Here is an 18930-nt window from a genome sequence, read left to right on the forward strand (position 1 = left end):
TTTTTGATTTCCTGCTATTGATAATAAACTACAATTTTCATTACTCTTAATTCGTCTTTATTCCTACTTTTCTATTTTGTACATGACATGCATATCTACACTACAGTACTTAGATTGTTTTAGGCTACAATTACATAGAAAGATTAATTACTCAAGATGCCCAAGATAATTCAAATACACTGCTCAAAAAAAATAAAGGGAACACTTTAATATTTAAGTGAACACTGAAGTGTTCCCTTTATTTTTTTGAGCAGTATATTTTGTTTTATTACTGACATTTTAAAATTGTCAAATTTTACTCACAACTTTATGAACTTTACATAAATTATCAGTTTACACATCAAAAGTGAACACATGAACATGAAAATTTAGGTGTGACAGACAATAAAACATGAAAGCGAGGATCAACGACAGAACATTCCCATTCACTGCACCTTACAGAAACCTACAAAAAACAACAACAGAGCAATTAAACAGAGAAAGCATTAGTATTTAAAGAGAACAGAAAAATGGCAAATAAAAAAATAATAAAATTTTAAGACATTGTGGACTCGCCATGTATGTGACATCATAAGAACTGATGATCATTGGGATCGGATGCCTGGGGTGGAAAAACATTTCTGGGTGTCTTCTTTGCCTGTTTATGTTAGAAGTAGAAAAAAATAGTCAGCAATGTCAGAATCCGTTGATGTCGGCATTAACTATAAAGCTGTTTTAAGTGTGGACTTAAGGAGACAAACTACCTTAAAATCTTTCCATCCATGATCTGAACACACTGATCCTTGCAGGGTGGTGAGGGGGGCTGGTGGTGCCCATCTCCAGCAGTCATCAGATGAGAGGCAGGGTTCACCCTGGACAGGTCACCAGTCCATCACAGGGCCCTGAAAGCCAACAACAAATAAAAAAAATGAAAGATAAATGTTAGATTAACAAGAAGAGAAAAAATCTTTCCAGTTACCTTTAAATCAAATCATGTTTATTAAGCACTTGGTGTTGGTTACACAGCAGTCTTTGTTGTTGAAAATGTGGCTAGCTCCTCATTGAAAAAAACAAACTTGCATCATGAAGACAATGTGGAGGTTCATCCTCAGAGCTGGTTGGTGATCTGGTGGAGTCAGAGCTTCTTCTGAGACAGAAAGTCTTTAGGTTTCCTAACACCTGATTTCTCTGGCTTCCTCTTTCATCTTCATTTGCTTAGGTAGACTGCATGTTGAAGATAAAATCATTGATGAACAAGTTAGAACAACAACCTCACAATATCAAAGTCTCTTTGTCTTATGGAGCTTAATTAAAACCAGTTTAGTTTATGAATAAAAGTATAAGTCGCAACAAACAACCTTCATGCAGTTATAACATGAAGCTGAATGATTGCTATAGTAATAATCATACAAGTCACAATAAAACAGATAAAATAATTATTTAAGAAACCAACATAAGCTATATATCTTTACTGCACTGTTTATAATTAAATGAAGATAATTAATAAGCAAACTTACCACCAGCTAGCAACACTTAGCAGCCTTTGTCCCCCCGGGCTCCTTTTGTGACACAAATTTCATTTCCATCGGTTGTTGTCCCGTTGTGTTGTCGTCTAACTCGGATTAGGACGTCACCAGCTTGAATTTACCAAAATTTGTAACTATTGTCAAGGCCCTCTCTACTTTGAAGGCAATATTATGCAAGTAAAAATGGTGAATTTGAACAGCGTCTGTTATCTTCCCTGCGTTCAAGTTTTTTCTTCTCTTTGTGGTGTTTGTTAAATAAATGAAAGTGTGCAATACCGCCACCATTTGGTCTGGAGTGTGAACTGGAGCTAATGCCGTTGATTATAAGGTTTTACATCACACATCTGAAAATGGATTGGGTACTTTCTTAAAAATTACATCATGATTATCCTTTTTTATTGTATGCAATTTTAATAAATAGTAAAAGATTATTGAGGCACTTAAAAATTCATACATATCCATTCATATTTTTGTTCACTTAAAGTATACTTTTATTTAATATATTAAAAGTGTACTTTGGTACAATTATGTTTAAGTGTGTTTAATTTCGAAATTGGTACAAATGTATTTTTAGTATACTTCAGATATACTTATAGGTAGTACACTCAATAATTAGTATATTTATAGTGTACTTTCACAAATTTAAGTATGTTTGAAGTATACTGAAGTATACTTTTTTTTTCACTGTGTAACAGACAGGCTTCAAGGTGTAGAAGTTGTATCGGTAGTGCCATTACACTTTACTTAGCTAAAAGATTTTCATAATGGATGTGTTTATTATTGACTTTTTTTTTTTCATTCACTAAACACAAAGAAAGCAAAGCAATAATACTTACAATAGCACACACTCCTTTGTTCTTATTGATCCTACAACGGTTGAGCTGCAAATGCTGTCGTGCACAAGCTTTGATGCAAGCAAGGCATTCCACTTCAGATTTTGGAAATCTGTGAATTTTAGTTCTACAAATACGATCAGGATACCCCACTGACACTGGAGAACCATTCTTTTTTGAGTCCTGACGCAAAAACTTTCTGCCGGTCTGCTAGTCCACAATGTACATTAGCATGAGTTTACTACTGTAGCTTGTGTTTGTGAGATGGTCACGCACGTGGTAGCTGCGCTGTGACATAAAATGGGCATTAGCCAATGAACAGCGGCCCCTGTGGTAAGGTCCATGACCTCTCCTCTTTAGTTGTTGAACAGGGACAGATCGAGAATTTCCAACAGGAGGTCTCACTCCTCCTGTTTTTGGGGACCAGAAAATAGCAGGAATAAAACTCCGCATTTTCTTCTCCCTGGGGAACCGTGGAAATAGCACCTTTTGCCACCAGTTCCTGCAGCTCTGACAGAAGAGCAGCGTTCTGCTCCAGAGGTGGTAGAAGCGTATCCACAATCCCCTTGAAAGGCAGAGGCCTGCCTCCAAACTGCAGCATGTAACCCCTGCTGATTAGCCGATCCATCCCACTGTCCAGGGAACATGCGCTTTGCCACTCTGAATAATGTTCTGAAAGCGGGCGTGCATTCATGTCAGGTGCTGTGGTTCGCATGAACTATAGCCAAGTCAGAGCCTCTACCGCCGTCCCCTGCCTCGGAGATTCTCCGAGGGACTCATGGGGGCCAGAAAGGGCTGGTTGTTGCCTCCATGCCGCATGACGCGGCCGCGTTCATGTCAGGCCGAGGGCGAACCCGCACGCTTCCTGAAGGGGAGTCAGGGTGCTTAAGTCGCCATTTCGGCGCGGACCGCTGCTGGACAGATGACAAAACAGTCGCCACTCGCAAAGTGAGACTGTTCACAAAACGCGGTAGGTGGGCTAAGCTTTTTTCAGTGCTGCGCTGCGCGGAGGGATAAACCCATTAACGATAGCCTTAAAGGGCGAAGGCTATACAAAATAGAATATTATGTTTGGTACAAATACAACAGATGTATCTTCAAAAAGACTTCAAACTATCTTTCTTCTTTTAAAAGAAATTAGAAAATAAATATGATGAAGTGATATGGCATTGAATAAGCTGATGTTTTGTTGAGTAGTTTTGTTTATTTTTTGTGTATTTGAAATAGGGCTGGGGGATATGAGGGAAATCTAATATCCTGATATATATCACGATATTCTTAAATGACCTCCAATGTTATTTTAAACTAGACTCCTTGCAGCATATCACCCACGCAAATTCCCACCCCCATTTTCCTGCTAGACTTAAATGTAATCTCATATAAAAAGGGATGCAGTGTTTTGAACTGTCTACACTATGACTAGATAACAAGGTGAGAAATAAGTTTTAACTAAGAAAAAAAATAGGGAGGTTGAGGGGAAGTAGGTCAATTATGCTTGACTTTGACAAACGCAACATATCGATGTGTTGTGGAATAAGGTGTATTTCGGTTCAACTTAAAAATAAAAAAGGCGACCTACACACAAACTGACAGCATCAGCTAATCAACAATCGCTGTGTTAGCGTGGCTAATAGCAGCGGTGGCTAATCTACCACAGTGATCACTTATTAATAAACGCAAAATACACATCAAGCTTAAAAACCCAAAACTGTAACGAATTGAATGTTCTGTTCTATGTGGGGGTAATGGTTGAGTGCTTTGGTGCTGAATCTGATACATAAAGTTGCGTTGTTGTCAGTTGCTATGACAACGAGTCTTCCTGTAGCGTAAAGCCGACAGAGAGCGAGAAAAAAAAGAATGAGTAGTTTTTTGAGTTATTTTTCCCATTGCATATCTCTACGATGATGTAGGTATGATTACCTACATCTCCAGGTTTCACTTTAACGGACTGGTTCTACCGCAGCAGCGCGGCTATGAGTGGCATGTAAAAGAATAGTCTGATTAGGCGGTGAAATAGACTTGTGGTACAACTTTTGTGGCAATAGTTTTATAGCATGTTTTGCAAATTACCTCATTTTGTTTGATGTCCTCCATATAAGATCCAAACCACTGCCAAATTATTAATCCAGGGTTGTTTCTATTCGGAACTAAACGAGTTAATAGGATTCCTCTTCAGTTACCGTCTCATTCAGCTGCTCGCCTAAAACTCTTGCTGTCACCTTGTTTGTTTTCTCGCGCAGCGTGACTGGTAGAAAATTTTCATGTTGGGAGGTGGGAGGGACTATTGATTCATACGGTGTCGGATAAACCATACTCGCAGTGAATTTGACGGCGAAAGTTTATTATTTAAGCGGCAATTTATACTCGATAGTTACGATATAGCCATTTTAACTATCGCAAATAGAAAATATCACGATACATCGAGTATACTCAATACATCGCCCAGCCCTAATTTGAAATTTGTGTTCTGAGCTGAATAGTTAATTTTCTTATGTGAATAGGGGGCAGACATTACAACACAGCAGATCATACATTCATTTTTGCATGTTTATGTCAATAGGAATTTATTACTCTATTTCAGAAAATATATCTAAAAAAAACATTCTATGCTGAAAATGTAGCATTTATTAACATTTTTAAAAAGTTTGGATTTCTTTAACTTAGTTAATATTTCTGCAACCAGATAATTAGACTGATCACAGAAGCCGTCCATGCTGTTTTTCTGTTTTCAGAGTACAGAAATCATGTCTGACTTTTATTATGTGATGTCATAATGTAACAGCTCAACAGCTTTCCCTGCAAAAAACATAAGTAACTTTTCAACAAGATATGTTGTCTTAAATCAATAATTTCCTTATACTGATGAAATAGGAACTATTATTTCTGATAATTATTATTATTGATTACCCTCCTCCCCCACCCCATCCAGTCCTTCTTGTCATTTGGTTGTTGTGTTATATTATTGTAAATGTATTTTATTTTAAGTATGTCTCATTGTTTGAATTGTGCTTTATTGTGAACCAATTTTGTCTTGTTAGTTAATACTTGTGATATTACCAAAATCCAAAATAAAGTATATAAAAAAAACTACAGTTCCACTGGCAGATTATTTCACTTTAATTTGCTAGAGTAAGTAGAAGATTTTAATCAATATTAAGGAATTATCAACTTAAAACAAACTTCTATATATTTTCCAATATTTACTTGAAAGTTGCCTTATTTCCAGGTTACTAAGATATTTGCATTAGAACTCTAGACTAAAATACTTGGTAAAATGTTGTGTTATCATGTAACAGGACAACAAATTAGTTTTTTTTTGTCAATTATATGTCATGATTTTAAAATAAATCTGTTCTTGTATAATGATTTTTTTATACTAAAAGACATTGTAAAAACATTAAAAGAAATAAAAATCTGCGTGACTGTCAGGCTTTAATCTGAGCTACATAATCACATTTTATTTAAAAGAAACTGAGTATTGATCTTTTTCACAATAATTTCTGTTTTGTGTCCTGACCTTGGCTGTGGAGCAGAGACACCGGAGGTCGAGGCTGGAGGCCCCACAGAGATTCCACGCTGCTGCGCTCCTTCAGGTCCAGCAGTTGGATCAGGATGACTGGATCGATTTCCAGAAGGCTGCTGCTGCCTGGCCCAAGAGCACCCCCAACGGGAGCAGCAGAAGCTGCGCCCCCGCTGCTGCTACGACCTGCAGTCGCGCCTCGATGCGATGAGAGCATGCTGGAGCTGAATCCACCTGCCAATGAGAAAATATGATAGAGCCCCAGGTTCAAATGGCTCTGATTTCTATGAAGAAACATGTGAGCTTCATGGTTTACTATGTACCAAGCATCAAAAATCTTCCCAGTCATTTTACCAGATATATTTCCACACTGGAAATATATCTTATGTATATTGATTGGTAAGAGACTGGTTGGTTGGTTGGTTGGTTGGTTGGTTGGTTGGTTAGTTAGACAGAGTGAGAGGTTGGTTTGTTAGACTGGTACAATGTTTAGATAAAAGGATGTGGGAAAACGTATGGAGCTCCAAATATTTTAAAATGTCCAAAGCTGGAATCGAATCCACAACTGTTGGACTGAGTTGAAGTGGGTTAGTGTTAGTTAGTTGTGGGAGGCAGACAGAAGCATGGAGTATAATAAACTGGCAATGCACATTTTAAATATGCCCTACGTTTTATTGAAAGAAATGAGGACACAATCAAGTCAAATCTTATTGCAAGGAAAATGAAAAACTGCACACATGATTTCTAGAAGAAAAGAAAATGATTAATTAAAAAACAGGTCTGCCAGTAAATATTGATGGTGTAAATGGAGCAGAGGAAATTAATCAAATGTGACAGAAGCATTATTATGAACTATTTAACTGTGTTAAAATCTCCCCATATATGTTGGAAAGTATCAGTCATAATGAAGTGATGGCTTCAGTTCAAGAAATTTATAATGCAGTCATAAGCCTAAAGAACAATAAGGCCTGTGGTATGGATGAAGTGTCTGCATTTTCAAGAAGAAAACCATTTCCTTTGCTTGCTTTGTGTTTTACTAGGTTTTTAGTCCATTGCATTTTGCCTGATTCACTTTTAGACTTCATACGTCATATGTCTTGTTTTCAAAAAAAGCTATTTTAAACTTTTGTTATGATTAGTACTCATCGATATTCTACGTAAATTTTAACATCCAGCTTTACAGGGTTTTTACAAGAAAACTGGCTAAGCCTGGTGTTCTAGGCACCGAGGCAGTCCACTGGGGTTTTGTATTAAAAGATGCTAAGTTGACAGCAAATATAAAAATATTACTGGGTAATTATGTTACTGGAAGACATTGCTGACAACACTTAAACCCACAACCATAGAATCTTAAAAACAAAAAAATTAAAACCTGAACATTTCTGAAGAAATTTAAACAAGGCCTGCACATCGGTTGGAACACCGTGTTCTGATGCTAAAAATTAGCATCAGTGCTAAGCTTAGCTAAACTCCACATGCTATGGACTACAGTCCATAGCATGTGGAGAATAAAAAGCATGTTGACTAACATGAACTTAGCCTTGCTCCGCAATTGGTACTGAAATGCCATTTCAAATGGTATTAAAATGCCTGTGCACTAACCTGTGAGAAAGAAATAAAGGGCTATTGAGGCTGAAAGGAATATTGAGGCTTTTACATTGAAATTTTCAGTAAGCTTCATTTTAAAGGGCCACACTAATCCCATGTGTAACAGTAGTTGAGTTAAGTCAGTTATATAGCAATTACCTACTGTGAAAAATGTGAAGGCTTTTATTTTGTAGGGTTTGTGTTGGTCTTATTTTGACAGTCCAAAGTCATTGTCATTTTAGGACCAAGTAGTCAAGGTAGCATATCTGTAGTTATAAATGCCAGCTCAGCCCTTCGTGTAGTAACAGAGTTCAGCCATCACTGTAATTTACATACACACGCATGCACGCACATACATGGCTTCCCCCAGAAAAATTAGTAAGCCCAGTCGAGCTCCAGAGGAGCTCCTGTCATAAAAAGTAATAATTTCTCTCAGCATGAACTCTGAATACACTGGATGTGAGGAGGTCTATTTTTAAGGCTATCTGCACAGTCAAACAGATTTTGACTGTGCTTTTTTATGAGACCCTAGAGGACATGAGCAGACAATAAGAACAGATGCTACCAAACAACAGGGTTAATAGCTGTGGGAGTAGCACATGGAATCAATCATGTAAAGTAGCAGCTGTTTGAATCATACCTGTGGCTCCAGCCAGGTCTTCAGAAAGCTCTCCTTCTTCTGCCTCCAGGTTTCCCATGAAGTCTACATCATTTTCCCCTGACCTGAGCAAAAGGGATAGGAAACAAACTTCACCTTAGTTTATGGCTCTTTAAAGGTGATCTATTATGCTTCCTTGATCAGGTTGGGATTGTTCTATGGCCAACACAAAATGTAATGTTATGCATATAACTACTGTTCCCTGAAGGAGAGGAAGAGGTACAACACAGAGTATGGGATATCACGCCCCCAACATGGCCTAACTGAAGACACCTTCAATCACGCCTTTAGGCAAATGATGTGCAATGACGGGTGGCAGGCTCCGCCTGCATATAAATACACCCCCATCACAGTAGTTATATGCATAACATTACGTTCCCTTTCAGTCGATTCACTCGGTACAACACATAGAGTATGGGACATATATTCACACCCCGTGGCGTGCCTCTAGTTGGATTGGCAAAACACACAAACAGCTGATCACACAGTCACACATCCTAAATGCAATTGATGTAAAGTTGCAGTGCATGTACTGGGCACAGCAAATGCAACCTTCCTTGCTCTTCAGAAGTAAAAGGAGGGGGATAAAAACTACAAAAACTCAATAGTCATTGTGCTTTAATCTGAAGGAATCACCTTAGGGAGTTACGTAGCATTTGGTTTTAAGGTGACCTTTGAACCAGCTGAAAACTGAACACAAAGAGGGATGCACCGAAAGTGCATGCAGGTCCCCAACCCGCTTTGTAGTCGCCAAGGCAAGAAGCAGAGCCATCTTGTATGATAGAAATTTTATATCAACCAACTCAAGGGGCTCAAGTGGAGCTACAAAGAGCATCCAAGACCAGTCAGATTCCAGGAAGGAATGCTAGACTTTATCCTTGGTCTCAGCCTCCAGACCCCTTTTAAGAAATGCACCGCCAGGGGATGAGCATCTGGTGTTCTCCATCAACGCCAAGATGACAAGCAGAGATGGAAGCCAAGTAAACTTTAATTGTGGAGAAAGACAAACCTTTATCCAGCAGCTCCAACATCCACAATGGATCGTTGGAAGGGGGAAATGTTTTTGCTGTGACACCATTGTTCAAAAACCCACCATTTATAGGCCTATAAATCACAAGTGGAAGTTGCTCTGGAACTCTGAATGGTTGCAACCACATCTAAAGGGAGGCCTCTACCCAACAAGCTGAACCTCTCAGCAAGTAGGCATGCACAATTCTGTGTGTGAATTAAATACTTCCCCGCCTGCTTGGGAGAGGAGATCCCGGCTGGCGGGGAGTTTCCAAGGCTTCACTACTAGCAAGCTGATTATCTCTGCATACCATGACTTTTCTGGCCAGCAAGGGGCCACCAGAATCAAGGACAGGCCCCATCTGCGTACTCTCTCCAGCCCTGGCAGAATAATTTCCACTGGGGGAAATGCATACATCAGAACTCATGCTGGTTCATCAGAACCTTGCAAAAATGCTTTAGAGCTAGTAGGACCACCCACAACTCACGGTAATTTATGTGGAATTTGGATCGGGTTAATGTCCAGACCCCTCTCACCTCTATGCCATCGCATATTGCCCCCCACACCTTCAGGGAGGAAGGCATTGTAGACAACACTTTGCAAAAGGACACCCTGCTAATTGGAGACCCACGATACATCAGACCGGCCTCCCTCCATGGGTGAAGGGCTGACATGCAAGCGGCAGTTATCGGCAGCCTCTTGTGCAGGTGCTGTGACGTGCACAGCCGGTGAGAGCGTGTCCAGCGCTGCATCGGACGCATTTTCAAAGGTCTAGTAGCACCACTGCGATCATGGAAGCCAACGTTTCCATCAGCTATAAGACAGCTTTGCACCCCAACTGAAACTGAGCAAGGCACCGATGAAACGCGGTCACACTGTGATCTGAAAGACAAGCTTGAGCTGACAGGGAGCATATTTCCAGCCCCAGAAATGAGAACTGTTGACTCGGGTTCAGTTAACTTTTCTGAAAGTTTACCGAAAATCCCAGGGCTTGAATGTGGGTCAGCACCTGCGGCAGCCGTTCTGCCACTTGCTCTCTGGAATTGGCTATTAAAGCGCAGTTGTCCAAATAAGCTAGAATGCAAATTCCCTTTTCTCTGAGAGGGGCTAGCGCTGCTTCCACAATTTTCATAAATGTGCAGGGCGACAGACCAAAGGGTAAGAACAGGTACTCGTATGCTATTCCCTCAAAACCAAATTTCTGAAAATGCCTGTGTAAATAACCCTGGCTTAAGCTCATTTGTTGTATTCCTTTTTAGCGCTTGTTACCTTTATTTTGTTAGTAGATTTCCGGTTTTTGAATTTAATGCTTTTATTTTGATGACAGAGCGTCCGCTGTTTATGTTGTGCAGTGGCAGCTTGGCAACAGAAGGAATGGAAGATAACTAGCGACACTGTTATAAAATGTATCTCGTTATTACCGGCTCCTTTGATAAAGGCACAAGGTACGTTTATTTTGTAACTAGGATATTTCTAATATTTATCAATTGAAATTGCGATTTTTGCTTTACTGTAATTAAATACGCTATAGTTTTTGAATCAGTTGATGTTAGTAGTTAACGTTGTTTTCAGTTTTAAAACGTTACGGTTGTAAGAGTGTGTTTTGTAGCTTATAATGTGTTTTTGTGTTTGTGTTTGTGCAACAGCTCTTACGGTGAAACTTATAGTTTACCATACTTTCCGGAGCCGCTACTTTTATAAGCTTTTATAACTTTTATAAGTCGCTACTTTTTTCCCACACTTTGAACAACGCGGCTTATAGCCCGGTGCAGCTTTTCTGTGGATTTTTCTTCAACCACCAGGGGGCTCTTTAGCAGGAAGTAAGTCATTGGAAGTCAAAATTGGAAATCAAAGAAGAAAGTGCACATTTTCATTTAGAACAAGCACATGCTAGCAGCAGACATGAAGGAGAAAATTCTTCAAACTCACATGATGCAGCTTTTAAGTTGAGGGCTATTGATCTGGCAGTACAGGAGGGAAATAGAAGTGCTGTACGTAAGCTCGGCGTGAACGAAACCATGGTTCAGCTTTGGAGACTGCTAATAAATCTAGAAGATTTATTAGGATGCAGCCCTCTGCTGAGTCCTTATGGAAAACCGAGAGCGGCAGAGAAACCAGCGGCTTATAGACCGGTGCAGCTTATATATGTACATTTCCAGTTTATTTATTTATTTATTTATTTTTATTTTTTTAAATTTGTAGCTTATTGTATGGTGCGCTCTACAGTCCGGAAAATATGATACTTCAATAAACCTGGCTGTTAATTAGTAAAGCCAAAATCCTTCATTTGGGGGGGGTCTGCTACAGCCTGTGTTCTGGGTGAATTGCTATGTGAAAGTAAGCATCCGTCAGATCGATTGCAGAAAACCAATGGTCTGGACTGACAGAGTTCAAAAGTTGTCTCAACGTCAACATTTTGAATTTGTACTTGCGAAGGTGCTTGTATAACACTCTTAAATCCAGGATGGGACATAGCCCACCTTCTTTGGAACAACAAAACAGCGGCTGTACCAACCTCTGTTTGCTTCCGAAGTGGGAACCACACGCACTGCTCTTTTTCCCCAACAACATGTTTATTTCTTCTCTCAGAACTTTCGCTGCTTTGGTCCCTACTAGGATTGCCACCTTTCAGAAATAAAAATAAGGGACGCCCACCATGGCACATGTTGCCCCTACTCTCATGGGGTGGGATGGCCACTGCAGTGATATATATATATATTTTTAAAAACAAGTGTTTTTGTTTTTAAAAAGTAATCCATAGAGCAATCATTCATGTATAGAGTACTCCAAAATTGTACTCCAATCAGAGCATATCTTAAACAAGTTTAATTAAGCAAGTGTAAAATGTATTTAGTAAACTGCTCAAATACTGAGTACTGATCATAACACCTAATTTAATAATCAAAATGTGTCCTCAGACAGGGCTCGAAAAGCATAAGCTATGTGAAAATTCTGGTATTGTATTACCAAAATATTTATACAAATAAGCAGTTAGGTTTGGGGGCTGGTTCTAGATCAAATTTACCACTACGGCCAGGGTAGTCGGTGCTTTTTCATCGGGACACTTTAAAAAAATAAAATAAAAAAAACAAAGCAATAGTTCATCATTTGATAAAGCAAGTGAACCAAAGAGCAACTTGTGTCTACAGAGATCCAGGTTGCAGATCCCTGGCAGACAGAAAGTGTGATCGTGAATCCATACAGCAGCTAAAAGTGCAGAACCATAATTTTTAATTCAATGTTAAAGTAAAATTGTGAAGGTTAAAATAATCCACCACTGAGTATTAACAAAAGGACATTTATTTAGCATAATTTCTTCTGTACCCCTGTAGGCCCCCATCTAGAACCGCCCCTGGGCACCATGTCTGTGTCTGACATTAATAGATTAAATGAACACTGAATGAATAATAGATGTCAACATTTCTTGATAAAACAAACAGAAAGCCCTAACAAACCTTTTTAAAGTAGGAAATATTTATGTATTTACTGTTAATCTCTCAGTATGATTTGTTCTCTAAATGACCATTTATATTATTTTGGCTGATATTAAACATGAAATAAGCAAATAATTAACTCATAACAGTCGACTAAAAGCATAATAAGAAACTTAATCAATAATAATCTGTACTATTTCAGCCTCAGGAGATGATTGAGGGATGAAGAGATGCTGATTTCTGGTTCTTTAGGTTCTGACAAGTCTGCAATTCCTCTCCTGATCCATTCTGTCTATCATACAGCACCGCACCGTGCCATGATGGACACAGTTGGGTTTTTTTTAATGCCCGTATTCATCCTCACTAACATGTTCAACCTTTGATTTGATTCTTCCCTCTCACGTCTGTATCTTTACAAGAGGTTTTGGTTCTAAGGACGGTGGAGTATCAGGTCAAGGACGTTTTAAAAAGATGCGGGGTTGGTAGCAGCTCACCGTAGCTGCGAAGTGTCCGTCTCTAGGCAACTACAACAGCGTAGGGCCGTAGTTTTGTTTGGGGTCCTTTTTACATCCCGCCAGGACAAATTAGCTGACCTTAATATATCCTGTGCTTTCTTTTGGTCATTATTGTTATAATTAGTGTTGATGTGTGTGTGATAGGCGTGTCTATCGGATGATATTTATAGAAATACGGAACAAATCGTGTCCCGTATCGCAACATTTAACAGCCAAATACGAGACGATTCCGTATTTTAAGGCAGTGTTTTTCAACTTTTTTGAGCCAAGGTCCATTATTTTAATTGAAAAATTCTCGAGGCACACCACCAACCAAAAATGTAAACAAAGATACTCTGTAGCCTATGTTACATATTTAGTCATTCTTATCAAAGTTTCTTGAATAGGAATCAAATAAACACAAAAATGTATTTTATCACATTTTACATTTCTTATTTCAAATTGCACTTAACATGTCCACTTCAAAAATACACCTGAACAGCCACAACACTGTTGTGTTAAATTTAAAGAAGTTGTAGAAAACTTCAAACTGTTTTACAAACTAATCCACAAGCATTCGTATAGCCGAAATACAGAAAATAATTCTTATTCTGAAAGAAGCAATAATACTTGGGAAACAATTCACTTCATATTCACTGTTACAATATGAAGAGTTGCATGTACAAAATGTCAATATTTGTATATTTTACCCATGAAAACAGATCTTATTTCCTGGCAGAAATTGAAAGACAAAACTCATCCTCAACAACTCTCAGTCTCTCTCTGGTTTTAGTTTGTATAGTAACCAGGCTTGAGAAGCTCACTTCACACAGATATGTTGTGGAAAATGGACCCATGTTCTTTCAAACCCAACTACTGCTGAGCTTCTCTGTCTTTTCCATCACTGTCGTCACAGTCTTGCTAGATACGATGCTCTCACCGCTACCTGTAACATTCATGCATCACTAATTCTCTTGTTGTAATGTAAAATGCTCTGTACCTACTGCCATCTAGTGGTAAGAAAATTACATGATTACGCCGCTAGTCACTGCTACAGCAGACACTCAAAGATGGCATTATTGGCAGATAATTAATTTTCAAAAAATCTTTTAAAATCAATTACCGTATTTTTAGAACTATAGCGCGCACCATACTAGCACCTTCAATTTTTTTTTTGAAAAAAACTAACAAAAAAAAACTGGAAGCTGCTCTTGAATTTCCATAAGCACCCAGCAGAGGGCGGCATCCTAATAAATCTGCTGCATATATTAAGGACGCAGCACTCCGTCTCCAAAGCCGAACCATGATTTCGTTCACACCGAGCTTAAATGCAGCGGCTCTATTTCCCTCCTGTAGTGGCAGATCGACAGCCCTCAACTTAAAAGCTGCATGATATGAGTTTGAAAACATTTCTCTGTCGTGCCTGCTGCTAGCATGTGGTTGAAAATTAGCACGTTCTTCTTTTGATTTACAATTTTGACTTCTAATGATTAACTTCCTGCTAGAGAGCCCCCTGGTGGTTGAAGAAAAATACACAGCAAAGCCACATCGGGCTACAATCTGCATGGTTCAAAGCTTAGAAAAAAAGTAGCAGCTTATAGTCCGGAAAATATGGTACCGTAGGTGAAATTGAATAATTTCCACGGCACACTAGTGTGGCAACCCTACTCCCTACAGTTGTGTTTATAACTAATTGGAAACGGGCTGGTTTTACACGGAATTGCAACTGGTAACTCGTTGCAATGGTCCTTTCCAGCCATGGGGAAAGTATGCATGTACGCCAAAGACGTACGCGCGCAGCCAGACATCTGCAAGCACACCTCGCTGCAGCCTGCAGCAAACAGAAAGGGGTGGGGACGGACCCATAGATATGAACACGTAGACGCCTTATGGAGTGCTGAGTGGTAGGTTACGTCACCGCCATCTTCTATGGGTGCGTTCACACTGCAGCCTGAAGTGACCCAATTCCAATTTTTTTGACGTAATGCGACCTGTATCCAATCTTTTCATGGCAGTGTGAACAGCACAGATCGGATTCTTTTTCGAATGTGACCATATTCGATACGTATCCGATTGAAATGCGACCTAACGTCCGGGCCGCCTTCGTCCGAACTTAAAATCACTGATTCTCAACAAATCTCACTATTCTGCGTCCTGATACGCGCCCCCCAGGAAGAAAAACAACAACCATGACGGACTATAATGAGGATTAAGTTGTTAATATGCTGCTCCGGTTGACAACAACTTCAAATACGTAAGCTAAGCTCCACCGTTAGCCTCCATGTTTACTTCCGCAAACACTGAGCTCTTCTTCTTTTTATGGCGGTTGGCAGAACGCTGAGAACACTGACGCTATTGCGCCTTCTACTGCGCATGCGAGACACTTTCAGGTCGTTTGCCCGTTCACTCTGCAGAACGCATACAGGTTGCATTTACTGGCAGTGTGAACGGCCCCGGTAAAAAAATCGGAATTGCCAAAAAATCGGAATTGGGTCACTTCAGGCTGCAGTGTGAACAGGCAGCAGAGCGATTGGAGCTCCTGTGCTGTGTGGACTTGTTTCAACCGTTTTACAAAACAAAATGGATTAATTGGCATTACCTTTCACAGGTAAGGATGAAAGATCAGAATTACTTGACTTTGCAGCCAGAAATGAGCTTCTAAACAACCAAGAAATATTTCCTATGTAGCTAAATTGGCCCGAAGTAACCACTGAGTGATTGTAACCACATAGCTCAGTGATTCTTGAGAATAGGGACAAAACAGGTCCGATGGATAAAGCACAACATTTGAATAAAATATACACAAAATATAATTTTTTCAAATATCTGACTAAACTAACCTGGGTCATGTGAGCACAACAATGTATATTTTCCTGGTGTTTGCTGAATATTTTTTTATTTTAAACATTGTAGTCGGTGGATGATGCCTGTAAAATCCCTTGTCCAGGAGCAGAACTCAATACATTATAATAGTAATACTAGAATTATATATTATGACAATTAAGTACAAGTAGTCATATAAATAATTATAAAAGTATCAATAAATTTAATTAAAAATTATTTTTATATATTTTCCAACTCCATTGAAATTTGTCCCTAGTTTTTGTCAACACCGTCAGACATGAAAAGAATGTAAAAAAAAATCAGGCATTATTGGGGGGCACCAGAACTTCTGAGAACCCCATAACCACTTCCTTTCTCTTCCTTTGCTAAGAGGGCTAGTTAGCTCTGGTTAGCTTATGTTATTCTTTAGTGTTTTCTTCTTTTTATTCCTAAATTGCTCGTCACAACCATGATGTGTCAACACCATAACTGACAATTTACAAAACTTTGAAATTTTGTGAAATAAAAGCTTAATTTTAGTTTACTGTAAAGATTTCATGAACCTGATGAGCTACAACATGGCCTCCTTCAGAATAACATCATATAAATTGAGGTAGTTTGGCTTTTTGTCAACCCCATCAGAGTTTTTGTCTCTTTCAGTGAAATTGTTGTTAAATCTCACTTAAATGTGCAATTAATTCATTTTAATATATTTTGCATAAATTGCATTACTTCACATGTATCAAGTTTTTCATTTTACTCACTAGTTTGTCACCACCTTCAGTTCTCTGTCAACTCTGTCATGCAATGTCAACTCCGTCAGATGGACTTTTTGTTGTTTTTTGTTTTAAATAATATTTTTGTTTCTTGAGAAGCATTTGTTTGTAAAATGAGTAAAAATATTACTAATAGGGTATTTTAAAAATCCTTTTATATTTATTTTTGTCAGATGTTGATGACAAAGTTCTGGGTCAGGTCAATTAAAAATTCAATTTTTTTTTAAAAATGTTGCAACTGGGAGCCTGCACCTTAGCATCTTTACATTTCCAAAACATTATTTGTCATATTTGCATACATCAGGTTGAGAAATAAATATAAAATATGGGAAAATTAAAACCCATTTTGTCCCTATTCTCAATAATCACTGAGCTAATGTAGTGGTTATAAAACTATTTTAGATAACTTAAAGGGAAAACAAGATCTAGGACACTGACATATCGCAGCAACGGCCCGTCCATATTAATATCTATGGACGCCGGACGACTGCCAGTCTTATACCTTATTTGGAAACGGGACCATTGAACTCCGGAAATGAAGGGGGGCACCATTTCCTATAGTGGGGTGCTATTTCCTTTGCGGTCTCCCGTTTTTATTTTCTTTTGAAATCTGTGATATATCTTCACCTTTAGGAAGGAGTTTCACTCTTAGCATGTATTTGAATTTTTCTCTTTTATTTACTTCAGCGCAACTCAGTTTTTTTGTGTTTTTTTTTACAAATTCCGTAGCTTTCGGTGTACTTCTAAATCTGCTCCTTAGTCGCATCTGTTCGGGCCTGTTTCCTTCTCTAGCAGGAAGGCAGTAGCCTTTAGTGGCGTGGGGATGGTAGCACAGCTCATATAATTACATGACTAAATCAGAATTGCAGAAAGTCTTTATTATTTATTATTAATTCAGGTCTTACTGGAACCTTAAAAAATAAATTCTCCAATAAAACAGAGTTAATTAAAATGACAGACTAGACCTATTTACATTAAAAATAATATCTATATATCGCCATCAATTATGGGGGGGTGGGACAAAAGAAATTGTAAAATACTATTTACATACACGAAAAACTTAATTTAGCAAAAGTCAAGAACAAACAAATAAATTAGGTTCACAGAAGAATAACAAATCTGGTTGTTACAACCAGGGTTGTTAAACAGATACAAGCTAAAGTTCACATTTTTGCTTTTCCGGTGCTATATGTTATTCTGAAAGACTTTCTGTTGGTAGAGTCTTATATATAGGAAACATTAAGATGAAACTCTTTAATATATCAAGGTGGAAATTTTCATTTGACTCTACAACAATAAAAACTCATTCATAGAATCCCAATCAACAATTTGTGTACCGAGTAAAACACTCAGCATGCTATAGGTAAATGTTATTTAGTTTGGTTAAAAATAATCATTGCACTGTCAATAAAAGACTTCTAATAGATGTTCTTAGGTACAAGAGGAACACAATAACCCCCTTCATCAGCTCAGAGGTTCAAACTGATTAAAAAGGAGGGTGGATGCTATCTACTAAAATATTCCTTGCCATTTTCCATGTTCTTTCAGCAAACAGTTGAGACAGAGTTGTTTTTGGTTTCACCACTATTTACCTGCTACTTTACGCGCCATTAAAAGTATTCTTAAAACTTTGTCTGATAATCTGCAGCTCATGTGACCAAACCCACTGAGTAGATAAAAAGTTAAAACACTCAACATTGTCTTGCACACAACCTCTAGTTGGGTGACCCCAAGATCACTGGGTCTTCTTAAAAGATAAGAGTCACTGAGAACAGTTCTTAGAAATATAGCCAGTGTTTTCAGCAATTTTGAGCTGGCTGTCCAGTAATGACATGAGGTATTTAAAATTAGCCACAGTTTTAACAAATTGGCCATAGAGAGAAACTGGAACCTATTTCAGGTCTTGTTTAGGTCATTTATTTAGCTCTACATCCTTAAGATAATGAAAAGGTCTGATGTTTTGTGAGGGAATGTATCTTTTATGGTTCCAGTAATACCAGAATTAATAATAAATAATAAAGACTTTCTGCTATTCTGATTTAGTCATGTAATTATATTAGTTGTGCTACTGGAGTGCAATGGTCCCATTTCCAAATAAAGTATGAGACTGACAGTGGTCCGTCCGCCCCTTTCTGTTTGCTGCAGCGAGGTCCTTCTCGACATCTGACCTGGCGCACTGTTGGCGATGAGGTGCTGCCTTCTGCTGGAATGGAGAGGAGCAGCTCCATTTGACTGTTGTGCACATTGTGGCACACAGTGTTTTGATTTTGATTTTTTGGCAAATAAACTGC

At 38.5% G+C, this 18930-nt stretch overlaps 1 protein-coding gene across 5 annotated transcripts in view; it reads right to left on the minus strand.

Annotated features, from left to right (window-relative positions):
* The window catches only part of trim37 (tripartite motif containing 37), a 78883-nt gene that overhangs the window by 17439 nt on the left and 42514 nt on the right, over positions 1-18930 (minus strand). For all 5 annotated transcript variants that reach the window (XM_008428661.3, XM_008428660.3, XM_008428662.3 and 2 more), the window contains 2 exons: positions 8086-8168; positions 5856-6092 (listed from right to left, as the gene is read on the minus strand). In XM_008428661.3, the coding sequence (XP_008426883.2) occupies positions 5856-6092; positions 8086-8168 (320 nt within the window). The remainder of the gene's footprint in view (positions 1-5855; positions 6093-8085; positions 8169-18930) is intronic.

The sequence above is a fragment of the Poecilia reticulata genome, chromosome 14 (assembly GCF_904066995.2).
Source record: "Poecilia reticulata chromosome 14, P_reticulata-male-v2, whole genome shotgun sequence".
Classification (NCBI taxonomy): Eukaryota; Metazoa; Chordata; class Actinopteri; order Cyprinodontiformes; family Poeciliidae; genus Poecilia; species Poecilia reticulata.